The sequence below is a fragment of the Pseudopipra pipra genome, chromosome 6 (assembly GCF_036250125.1).
Source record: "Pseudopipra pipra isolate bDixPip1 chromosome 6, bDixPip1.hap1, whole genome shotgun sequence".
NCBI lineage: Eukaryota > Metazoa > Chordata > Aves > Passeriformes > Pipridae > Pseudopipra > Pseudopipra pipra.
The window spans coordinates 42,306,548-42,319,492 of record NC_087554.1 but is presented as its reverse complement, the minus strand read 5'-3'; the positions used below and the strand labels follow the sequence as shown (position 1 = coordinate 42,319,492).

At 43.3% G+C, this 12,945-nt stretch overlaps 1 protein-coding gene across 4 annotated transcripts in view; it reads right to left on the bottom strand.

The window, feature by feature from the left end:
• Positions 1–3,410: 3,410 nt before the first annotated feature.
• ESRRB (estrogen related receptor beta) overlaps positions 3,411–12,945 on the bottom strand; it is a 131,311-nt gene continuing 121,776 nt past the window's right edge. For 2 of the 4 annotated variants that reach the window (XM_064658797.1, XM_064658799.1), the window contains one exon: positions 3,411–7,895. In XM_064658797.1, coding sequence (XP_064514867.1) covers positions 7,651–7,895 — 245 coding nt within the window. In that variant the 3' untranslated portion in view covers positions 3,411–7,650. The remainder of the gene's footprint in view (positions 7,896–12,945) is intronic. The other 2 variants (XM_064658798.1, XM_064658796.1) reach the window with 1 other exon arrangement.

The following is a 12,945-nucleotide window of genomic DNA, read 5'->3' as shown; positions in this document are numbered from 1 at the left end:
TTAAGATTGGGACAAGTGAGAGATCAGTGGTAGATCACTGGAACATCAGGTATGATTTCCGCTATTGCCACCGTTCTCTGTAGTACCCATAATGGCAATACAGTTATTGCATGAATAAATACAAATATTTGCTTATGCAGTTTTTCCCAGAACATAATTAGATGGAATGAGGGAAGATGAAAAGCCATTTTTCTGTAGGATATAGCCAAATGCACAAAAAGTAATGAGGAATGATATAAGCAGGAGACTTCAGAAGAATCAACAAAAATTTTAAATTAGTGAGGAGCAGTGGAAAGAGGGCAAGGACACTGGAGCAAAGCTAAATGAATTCTTTGTGCCAGTCCTTCCCTGTGATTTTAATTTTACTTGATAATTCAACCAATTTACCTGATTCAAAGTAAAGCTCAGTGGTCTGTGACTTCCCAGATCATCCCAAATGCCTTTTTTGGAACAACTTACAGCATTTGCTACCCTTCATTACTCCAGTATAACAGCTGACTTTAATGAGAGAATTCATGTCTTCAGCAGCTCAGCTTCCATTCCAAACTCCTACAGATCTCTTGGATGTACACGATATACTGTGCTGGTCATTTATTTGTTCTTTAGCAGTTTGTTCCAGCATTTTCTCTCCTAACACTTCAGTCTCAGAAGGTGTCTCATCTTCATTACTCGAACAGGGTAATTTTAGGAGAGAGGTCTCTCCACTGGATCTCTCTCTGGTGCAATCTGGCATAGAGAAGCACTATTTTTTGATGTTTGCAGAAATACTTGCCTTTAAGGCCTGCTTCTTCACTTACTTGTGTGCTGCAAAGGCACTTATAGCTCTCTCTTCTCCACAAAGAAGAGTACTAGGAACACATGAATGTGGGAGCTGGAGGGACCCTGTCTCACGCAAGTTTATACAGGTTGAGCTGTATTTCAGCAGCCACAATTTTTGCTGCTGGGAAGCAGTCCCAGAACTTCTGTACTCTGAATCTAACATCTCTTATTCCTTCTGCTTTGAATTCTTTGCTCCTGGCTATCACAACATAGATTTGAGGCAATAGGTTAATATTACAATGCTGGAAATGCAATTAATGAAGGTGGGTGAAATCAAGCGACGTGAAAGACTGTGCATGGTAAGGAAAAGTGAGCAGGGGACTGTTTGTCTTCTAATACAAGCTGTAGGAGCATGAAATAGGATGAACTGATGGTATACTCAGAGTAGGCAAAGGAGATACTTCTTTGAGTGCTGATCCATGGAACTCACTGCTGCAGGGTTCTGTGAAGGATGAATGCTTGTGTTTGAAAACAGAACTGGAGATATTAATGTAAGAAAAATCATTGAGGGGTGTTAAATGCAAAGACCACATACATATCTAGCTCAGGTAGTCTTTGATCCTTAAATTGCTGGGAGACTTAATTATACCTCCTTGCCATGTTTTTACATTCTCCTCTGACCATCTGCTGCTGGCCATGTTAGCAGAGGGGCCAGTGGTCTAAATGGGTCTGTGATCTGAAACAACACAGATGCATGTGCTGCCAAGAGATGATTGCAGTAGGTATGTGATTCATTTCATTTATGAAGGGATCTGTGAAGCACTGAAGTCTCTAGCAAATCTGTGATGAGTCAGTGGTAGTTGTTGTCTTCTCAGTTTTTCTTGCAAAAAATGCTTTGAGCCTCTGACCAGTTCAGATCTTTCCTGTGACTTCACTCCTACTTCGTATTTGGATGCAGCTACTCTCAGAGCTGACTTTTCTAGCCTCGCCCAAGACCTGTTGAAGGGCTTAAACTTGGGGGAGAAAAATGTGTTTAGAGAATTCTACATTGATTAGTAAAGAAACCTTCTTTCCTCCCCAGCTGATCAGAGAAAATAGAGTATTTTCCTAGTATTTCCTGTGAAGCTCTTCTGTAAGAGGAAATATCAGGTTAGCCTCTGCTTCTCCCAATGCTCTGTGTAGTTACCATGAAGACAATTCTCTCACCCTTTTTTTTTTAATTCCAGTGTGAGTGAACACTAGTAAGCAAAATAAGGAAAACCTCAAAACACCTAGACAAAGGAGAACTCCCAGGAAGGCAGCTTCCACTTTAGAAATAAGGGACCAAGGAACTCACAATCCTTGAATGGTGTGTGTGAAGAGTGGGGCCTAGGCTCTCTGTAGTCTTCTGGCTACCCTTACTAATCTCTTAACACCATCAACTCCACTGCCACATACACTTTTCAGAACCCCAAAACTACTGCCTTTTGCGAAGCCACAGATCAACTATATCATATATATATATAATATATATATGTATATATACACATATAGCATCCCTGTGCTATATTTAACCTGAAGTACAGTCCATTTTAAAGTCCTACTGTGGTGGCCAAATCCAAACCTTCTGTGAGTAGATACAACATTCAGAGGACCTATGCACACAATGTAGGTGGGCTGCGAGCTGCCTATGTGAACTTGGAAGGGGATTTTATTGGTTCGAAGACTGTGCCTGTTACAGTCAGAGTGCTGGTGACTGGGCTAGGGGTAGCTCTTGTAAGTGTAAGTTCTTATTGTGCTTCACCTCCCTCTCCAGCTTTGTGATCATCTTGTTTTTTTTTTCATTCAAGCTCATTTCTAGACCATGGACTTTCTTACCAGCCACTAATAATTCAGCTACCCCCTTCTTCTGAGGGCAGGCCAAGAGGCCTTTTGATTGCCTCGTTTAGATGCATCATCCCAGTGAGTGCCATTGCCCAGAAGGACCTTAGCAGCATTGGCTGAGGCATGTGGAGATGGAGGTGCTTAAACAGAGTGTGATGCTGTCTGTATTCAATAGAATCAGACGTGGAATAAAACCCTGGGTCCTTGTTCCTCACATCTCTGCCCCAACTCCCACAGCACATTTCCTTCTGCTTTCTCAAGCAGCTGTGGGCTTTCCTTCTTGCACCACTTGACCACTAGATCAATGTAAATGCCATGACTTCAGCACTGTGCAGCTGCTATTATGCTTGCAGTATTCATGATGTCATTGCTGGATTTAAGCCAGTGGTCTATTTTATAATGAGAGGTTTTGTTTTTCACTGGAACAACTTCAAGACTTTTTCCTTGCTAGCTCCTGATTATTCCTTGTACCCGTGAAGTGTAGAATGTGGGAAGAAAATAGGTGAGTGGAAGAGACTGGTCCATGAAAGAGACTGACAGCAGTGCCTGTCTTAACAAGTCCTCAGCAAAGCTCATCTCACAAAAACTCAGAAGCTTGCTGAGAAGTGTTTTTTATACGGGAAAACACCAAATGAGCATTTCTAAGTGAGAGGACTGGTGCTCTCCTACCCTTCTGCAGCATGCACAGATCACACCTTCCCCCACACGGCCCCATCTATGAGGCTATGTGCATCCCAAGGGACAGAACAGAGCACCTCCTAAACACAATAAACATTACTCTGTCTGGGTTAGTTTTTACATTTCTGTGTTTTATTTCTTGTTTTGATTGAAATGACCTGTAGCACAGGAATACAATTTATTTAACAGGTTTTTCTTTTTTTTTTTTTTTAATTTTATTTTATTTTATTTATTTTATTTTTTTAGGAGCAGATAATAGTTAAGTAGATACTGTTTATTTCACCGTCTATGACTCCCTGCATCATTCTCACAGCCTCTGTCTCTCTCCGACTTCTCCACATAACCCAGCCACAAGAACAACAGAGTGACCTTTGGCCATATGATTGACTATAGCTTGTGGATACAAAGTGGAAGCTCTTTTTTCTTAGCTCTGATTGGTAATATAAGCTCAACAAGTTACATTCTAGGGTCTTTCTCAATGACTTTCCCCTCTAATAGCTGCTTACATGTTTCTGGTGCAGCATGTTTTATTTTATATACTTATAATAGTTTTAAAAAAAAGATGACAGAGCGTATGAAAACAATGCCCCCTTAGCATGAGCAATATTGCAAGGTCCTGATTGTTATGGGGGCATTTCTTGTAGCTTCACAGTTTTGCTGCGAGGTGTAATGCCCAAGTTTTCTCAGAAACCAAAATTCCGTGTGGTAATTTACCTTTTATTTTAATTGATCCCCATGAAATTTGTTTTGCATTACAGGCCAGACACTGGTGTTCCCAGAGAAGAATGTGCCTAAAACAGAAGAGCTGGTCACTTGGGAAGAATTGCCTTTTGTAGTAGCTGACAGGTACCTGGTTTCTGTTATCCACATATGCAAATCAGGGGCTGGAGCTGCTTTTACTGTAGTTGCTGGTGTGCGCTTCATATTATTAACTGTCACTGATACACTTACCTCTACTGCTTTGCTTTTCTTTAAGTCATAGAGCCCGTTTGTGTCCCAATGGCTCAAGCTCCATCATTTTTTGATCTGTGAAGAAGGAAAGGTGTATGGACCTGACTCTGTGATTCTTATATTACAAGTGAGCAGCATAAGAGCATTGACCCAAACCCCATTTCCTAGTTCATGCCTCACCTTCCACATCTCCAGACCTTTTTATAAGAGACTGTGAGCATTCAAAGACCTAAGCAGTTGCTGAAGATTAATTTTGTCCTTCAAAGCGCACTGAGACGACTACACTAAGATGTTACCATCCTCAGCGGCCGTGTGATAATACCAGTGATGCACAGCAGATCAGAGTAACTGGGAACAGGCGTATGTGATTCCTGCACTTGCCTGAAGGGCCCAAGAGACCTGACCTGGTTCCCAATTTAGGATGGTACAAGCCTTTTAAGGGTTAAATCTAGACAGGTGTTTCTGTCCCAGTTCCTGGGGAGAGTTTGCATTCCTTGTTTAAAGAGATTAATATATGCTAAGTACTGTCTGGTTCAGTTCCCATCGTATTTCAGAAGCAATTCAAACATTTCCCTGCATATTATCTTCAAGCAATGGAGGATATTCAGATGGGCTCCAAGGTTATGCAGCTTTAATGGAGAAAGAAGTTCCTGGAAAAAAATGCATTTGGTATCTTTATATTGCTCTGTCAAGGCAGGAGTTTCCTCCATACCATAGCCCTACTCTAAATAGCCAGCAGTTTCTGTGAGCTAGAAGTTAACTCGGCAGCTTTCCATAATTGTGTTTTGTAAATACTTCTGGCTCTCTGTTCTGGAAAGCAGCCTGAGTCCAAATACAACAAAGATAGAAGAGCCTTTTGGGCTTTTTTTGGGTGGGTGTTTTTGGTGGGGTCTTTTTGGTTTTTTTTTTTTTTTTTTTTTTTTTTTTTTTTTTTTTTTTTTTTTTTTGTGTAAGTGACCTTTCCAGCAGGGCCTGACAGAGTAAGAATTGCTTCTTAGGATCTTTTCAGCCCATTTTGGGACAGCTACCTTTGTACAGCAAGTTGGGATACAATGTGCTGTGGCTGAGCTGGGTCATACTTGGCAAGACTGCAACAGTGGTCAAGTCAAACTTACAGGCAATAAAGCAACATAACACACCTGCAAAACCACTCCTTCAGGAGTGGCCAGAGCCAGGAAGAGTTACCAGAGTGCAGCACATGGCAAGCTGGCTCTATAGTAGTGGCATGCATTTTACTTTGGTCCCTCGGTCACAGATGGGTACAGGGATCATGAGTGCAACCAAAAGCCTCTCATTTTCTCACCAGCTGCCTCTGGGAGGAAGCTGGGGAGAGAAGCATGAGTATCTGCTCAAAGCACAAGACCACTGTGTAATTGCTACTGCTGTTGGAGTTCCAGTTCCCATGTGCCTTCTGCCCTTTAGGTCTCTGTTGGTTTACTAATATGCCTGAAGTAAGACTGAATTCCTTTATCAACGAAGTACAAAATGAGTGAAGTAGCTACAACTGTGTAGTGTAGGAAGAACTCAAAGGAGATGAACTGAACTAACTGAAGTACAAGGTGAGGGCTGGCTACAAGAGCTGAGAGGTCACCATCAGTCAGCATCCATAGCTCAGTCTGCCGGGCAGGGTTCTGCAGCACTGACAGCCCTGCTGTGACACATTCTGCTCCAGTAGAAAACAAGCACTCAGTGTCTCTCTGATCACACACTGCAACCCTGGTTTGGAAGACTTCCTGCTGGGGGCAAGTTACTCCTCTGCCATACCACCTGTCTCCTGGGGAAGCCAGGAAGGGATGGAAGCTTGAGGAGAACAGAGGTAATAGAGTCAGTGGTGTCTCAAATGTAGATCAGAGGCTTTTCCTCACCTCTACTGCCTTGCTGCTGACCACAAAAGAGACAGGACACTCAGGTTGTGTCAGCTCAGGCTAGCTTAAAACTAAGTGACCTAGAAAATAAAGTCTCAAAGAATGCCAGCAGTCAATTTTGTCCGTCACCTACATTTCCCTCCGGCTACTGAGAATGCAGCAGGTATGGCTTAGGCAGCAGAGCTGATAAACCAGGCCTTGGAGACAGCAGAAACCTGGGTATGTAAGAGGAGTAAATAAACATTACTCCAGTTCTTCTTCTACCAACCCAAGGTCAGGTATTTGCTTTTTGATCAGGAAGAGAGCCTCTTACAGCCCCAGGTATAATATATGTTTGCTCTTTTCCTACTGTTGAGGATAATGGGATGAGGCAGGGGAAGACAGTAGTTGGAGTATCGGGAGTCTTATGCCACTGTCTAATTTATTTCCCTAGGCTGTCACAAAAAAATAATCTCTCAGGCTCTGGAGCTGCCTCCTCTGAAAAGCAGTGCCCTTGATTCCTAACTAGAATTTGGCATTAAGCCTAAGTCTCTGTGGAGGCAAAGAGCTATCATTTAGTGAAGTCTAGGAAAGATCTGGTTTGGGGTGTATTGATACTTGGGCAGTAACCATGCAGACAAACCTTGTGTTCTCTGCCACAAGGAACAAGTGGGGAATGGTACTCAGCTGAGCTGAAGAGGCAGGTTTGATACACTACAGGGTGAAAAGTGTGGAAGAATTGTAGTTAGCACCACATAGGAGAGGATGCAGAGATATCAAGTCAACCCAGCATATCAGGCTCTTTTCTCTTATCATTTGGGAAAGACTTGCATTTTCTCAGGGACATACATCCTACCTCTTCAGGGGCCTGCAGGGATTGTACATGGGATGGACTAGCCAGGCGTAATGACACACTGTACAAGGTCGCAGAATATCTTACACAGTTAGGAGCATCTTTCCCGGTAAGAAGTGGGGCCTGTATGTACAAGTGTTAGAGGAGCCTGGGAGGCAACCTTTTTGTTCAGGAGAGGTCCAGCAGTGCTCTTCTCCAAAGGAGCATCTGCTCTATGGTTAGAGGCAGAAAGGTGACAAAAAGAAGGACCACGGCTGCTTCCCTTTCTAACTGACCCCTCATAACACCAGCAGATAAAGTTTATATTGACTGTTCTTCCTCTCTTCCTGCTTTTGTCCCCACTCCCCCTCCAGCACTGGCAGAGGGAGCTGGGGAGCAGGCAGCCTGGACAGCGCTGAGAGCATCGCTGATCAGAGGGGCTAAGCCCCGATGACCACCTCAACAAGTGCAAGAGCATATTCTGGTATTTCCCACAGAGAAAACAACGAAAAAAAGAGAAACAGGTGACTGATTAAAAGTTTCCCCCCTTCTGTACACAAGATTCTGCAGTCACGCCGACAGATAGACATTAAATAATTCTTCCATAATAAATGATTGGAGATAAAAGCCGGCGGTGGCTGCTGCTGCTGTTTGGATTACTCCGTTGTCTGCATCTTTGTTTCTAGTTTGTTCCCCGGCCACTGTCGGCTGGCGCTGGGGCTGTCAGACCTTTGCCTCTAGCATTTCTAGGAAGAGTTTATGCATGGGAACCTTGCCCTGCAGTTTAATGCTGTAGAAGTGCTGCACAGCTTTGGCAGCCGTCTGCCGCAGGAGGGGCAAGGTCAGGAGCAGCTTGCCTGCTCGCCGGGGCTCCTCATTGCGCTGACTCAGCTCGTAGTCCTGCAGGGCTTCGTGGAGAAGGTCCTGGAGTTTCTGCACTGCATCCATGTCCTCTATGTGCATGGAGTCTGGGGGAAGGGAGAAAAGACAGCAAACAGACAAGTCAGACATGAGGAAGGAAATCCTTTATGGTTCTGAAGTTTAGGATATTTTCTTTTCTTCTTTTCTGTAGTTGTTGGTTGTTTTGGTTTTGTCATTCCCCCATGCCCCCACCCCCCCCCGGGAGTGGGGGTGGGAGTGTTGTTGCTGGTTTGGTTTGTTTCTTAAGGGGAAAAAAACACCTTGCTGGCAGGTGTTGGTGCTGCTGCTATGAAGTTTGGCAGTAGCCCAGTGTGTTGGCCCTAGCAGTGCAGAGACAGTAAGGTTGCCAGGGGTAGGTGACACATGTGCCCTGTGTGCTGCCCATTTTGCCAGCCACCATAAGGCTGTGCAGGGGTCGGCCAGGAGCCTTTGTGATTTGCACATTTACTTGCCCTCCATGCTCCTTATGGTGAGAGTCACCCTGCAAGGGGCAGCAGCTGCTGTGCTGCCGCTTGGGAGCAATCTCATTAAGAATAATTAACACTGCTATAGCGCTTCATCTGTCTAAACTGCCTAATTGCCTTGCAGCTGCTCAGGGTGTCAGCAAGACAGAAAAGCCCCAGTAGGTCACAACCAGCGTGCCCAGGGGTGTTGCCAGACCCACCTTTGTACATATGCCCCTGTTTTCAGAGACTGCCAGCAGCTGCTCAGGGAGCTTCCTGCTTAAATAAAGGAAACCCACATCTCCTCTTCCCTTAGGCTGCCAGTTAGATTCCTAAAAGCTGTCAGAGGGGCTAGCAGGGTTTGCAAGGCTAGACAGTTCCTTGGTGTGTCTGTGAAGCTGGTAATGACTGAGTCCAGGGTCGAGCTAGGAAATCGTGTGGAACAGGCTGCTAAACTTGTGGGTAAGTCATAATGCCAGAAAGCAGCACCAAAGAGCAGAGAGGTTTGATTAGAAAAGCTAACCAGGCACAGCATCACTGAAGGTTTGCTCTTTTTTCCTCTTGCTTCTTTCTTAAAACCCTGACAGAGCTGGAGACACTGTTGCCATGTCTTCATTATTCAGAGACTTTTAATCGATACTGAACCCATTGATAAAGATTCTTGCCACAGGGCAATGAATCCAGAAGCAACAGCAAAGGGACACTTTGGCAAGCACACATGCACACCTGTAGTTGCACTGCCTGCCACCACAGCCTGGGCTTTGCAGTGTGGCAGTGCTCTGGCTCAGCTCACTCACAAACACAAATGTGAGGACATGGGTTCCCCAGTGTGACAGCAGTGAAGGGGAGGAAAGCCATCTGAACTGCCAAAATCTCTGTAGAAACGTGTCATCTCTATGGAGAACACAGTCACAAATTAGACACTGTGAATTTCATGAGATACATTTAATTTAAAAATATTTATGATGCATGATTTATAAAGTATTACAACAGTTGGGAAAATATTATGTCTAGCAAGAAAGCTGTTTAAGAAGCTGTTTAGAAGGAATTCACTAATTAGAGGATATTAAAGGCTTGTATTCCCAAGAAGCCTACTGAGGAAGAATTGTTCTTGCTACATTTACACTTTGTACCCAAAAGACCAGGCAAAGGAGCTCAGAGAAGGGCTGGTAGGTCACCACAGTGACCTGAGCTAGACACAGAGGTCAATTCTGAAAAGTAGGGAGGGAGAAGGATGTTGCCAAGTCAGTCTGGCAACTTCTCCCAGCCAGGCAGCACATTTGAAAAATTTCCATGCACAATCCAGGAGAAGTGAGTAGGATCTGTTTCCCACTCATTCGCAGAGGTCATTTTGGAGACTGGAAGTATCAAAAGTTGAAACTTGGAGAGAAACATCCTCCAGCCTTTCTCTTCAATGTCCTTCTGGCTAGAGGCACAAGGGGAAGAAGTAAACACAGCCTGTCAGAGCTTGCAGATCCCAGCGGGTGCTAGAAGTACCAGGCAATGAGCCACGCTGCAGGTCAAAGTGGGTGCTCTGGTTTTGGGTACTGATATTGACAAGACTTAACAGCATTAAATAACTACATGTATATAGCAAGAGGAACTTGGGAAATAAAGATCAAAGCCTGCCCCACCACCACCTCTCTCTGCTGAAAGCTCAAAATTGGTAGCTGACTGCAAAAAATAAAACAACATTGCAGGATTAATTTCCTTGCAATCCATCAGTGAACCGGTATCGATGGCATTGATAAACTGTTAATTACGAAATCAATAGCTATGAATTTTTACAGCTGTCAGAGCACTGAGATGGGGGCAGGCTGCCTGACCGTGTCCCTGAGGGTCAGCTGGCCTAGAAGCCAGGCTTCATGCCGGGAACCCTTCTTCAGCACTACTGGCATGGGGTAAGGGCAGGTGTGAGAATGGACAAAGCCCACTGCCTCCTCAACTGACTCATGCATTTTTCTGGCAGAAGCAGGAACCTCACAGGACCCATTGGTACAGAATTTGCTACACATCCCCTTGCCAGATCCGGATCTTGTTCACTCCATCTCAGCATTAAAATGCATTGGGGAAAAAAAAAGAGGAAATAAAGTTTGGACAATCTTGCATGTCCTAAAATGAATATGTGCTGTGTGTTAAGCTGGAGAGCTCTTCAATACATAGGTTGATCGATTTTTATCCTAAGGAAAGAGGACCTAGGAATGCTTTAAAAAAGACTGCTGGTTCTGAAGGGTAACGACTTAAGTCTTAGCACTTCTACTCTGTTAAAAAATGGGTGATCATATTGTTGGGACTTGCCTGCTGCTCTGGGCATTAAGAATTCATTGCTCAGCTCTCTAAAATGCACTTACTAAAGACAAAGTTCCCTTGAATTATCTTTGCCAGTCCCGGCAGGTGTATCCTTGGTGTGTCACACTGCATACTCAGATCAGCCCATTGTCAGCTTTTTCTCTGGTGAAGAGCAATTGAGCTCCCACTTCTGTTTTCATTTGTTTGTATTCCTAGAAACAAAGGGTCAATATACACAGGGCCACATGGAAGAGAGGAAAGTCCCTTGAACCTGGGTTGCATGAGCAATTATACCCAGCAGGGATAAGGAAAATTCAAGAATTTATCTATATGGGAGGGAAGGCAGAAAGCAGGTTTAGACAGCACAGGTGCTAATCTAAGTGCTCATCTTTAAACCCTATTTCTGACTCAAGGGAGCTGAAGCCTGGTCCATTCTGCTTTCCTACTGTTTTAGCAATCAGCTGTTTGCATGCAGACACATACTTGCAGACGTTTATTCATGTCAAAAATACACAACGAAAAAGAACTGGTATTAAAAGAATGTGAAGGTTGAATGTTAAGTTACAGTAGAAAAATACACTTGCCCTATTCTAGCTTCCTTATGCACGTGTTGCGAGAAGTTTTAATTACATGAAAACCAAAATCTCACGCTTTACTTTCATATCTTTCAATACAAATAACAAAACAATATTTTTGTGGATTATGCTCCTACATAGCTGCACTTCTAGCTGCAGTAGGAGAAACCAGTGAAGTCAGAGGGGATTTTTCTATTCAGCTGAGAACATGCTTTGGCCTGTACTTCCTGACCTTTACCTTGGTTTGTTTACTCCACATCACTGGAATCAGAACCCAAAGCATCTGATGAGTGTTAGTTGTTCTGCTCTGACTTTGTTCAGCGTTTCTCCATTCCTGATACATACTGTCTCATAAGGCTTACTCTGGGCTTAGTCCTGAAAACACAGTGAGCAACAACAGAGAGTGCTTCTGTTGCACTGTGAAGAACTTGACAGCACCAAGGCTCAGATCCTGCAGTGTCTCTGCTCATAGCATGGGCCAGATAAATGTGGGGCACTTATTCTGTCACAACCACTACCTTAGCAATTCAGCCTCTCTGAGGAGCCCTTCTTCCTGTTTAATCCCATGACCTTCCTGGTAGACAGGTTCTTTAACAAGTTGATTACATCACCAAAAGCCACCGTTCCACAGTCGAGAGACGCCAGCCTTGGCCATCTGCCCATCCTGGTTCAGTGGCAAAGTGAAGGCAGCAATTAGAGCTAAAAAAGCAATATATGAGAAATTGAAAAAGGGAGCTAGATAGCAATTTATATGAATCAGAAGTTATGAAGTGTAGAAAATCGATAAGGGAAGTGAAGGACATAGGAGGAAAAGCCATGGCTGGAAGGGCTAAGGACAATAAAGAAGTTTTATAAATATTTAAGAAATAGAAGAAAAATGATCATTTGTAGGGCGTATCTTTTCACCTGGAGATGATTAAACTATTAACAGCAGTGCAGCAGACACAGAAGTCCTCAATGAGTATTTCTGTCTTGTTTAGAAAAGAGAAGCATTACGTACTTGTGTTATATGATGATGATTTCTTAGTCTGTTGTTTAACAACATATTAGAACTATTAGGGCAAACTTCACAGAAATAGGAGAGCTGGATATCTTGGTTTTAACAGTTCTAAAATTGCTAGCTAAGGGCCATCTAGGGCAGATGAATGATTAAAAGTCCTGGTATTTTTAAGAAATTCAAGATGACTGAAAAATTTCTAATAACGCACATATTTTCCTGGGTTTTATCTGATAATTTCTATGCTAGCCTGATGTGAACCAAGGCAAAAATAAAGGAAAAATAAAGGTGACATTCAGTTAAGACTGATGACATTTATGAAAGGTGTGCAGATGTGGCACTTAGGGACATGGTTTTTTGGTGAGTTAACAGTTGAACTTGGTGATCTTAAAGGTCTTTTCCAACCTAAATGATTCTGTGATTCTACTGCCAGTCAACATGATACTTTGGAAGAGAGGTCTTGTCAAATAAACTTGATTTCATTCTCTGATGAGATTACAAGTTTGGTTGATAAAGTTAACTGCACAGATATAATAGACTTGGGGCTTTATAAGGCCCTTGGCTTAGGACCACAGGACATTCTCATTAAAAAATTAGCACTATACAATATCAATAAAGAACACTTTCAATTGATTAGTAACTGGCTAGATGACAGATCTCAAAGTAGCTGTCAGTGGTGAATCAACCCTGCAGGAGGAGTTTTCTAGTGAAAATCCAGGGGATCAGTAAAACAACCAGATGCTACTCAACATTTTTATCAATGAGCTGTAAGAAATTTATTTCTTTTCTTTTT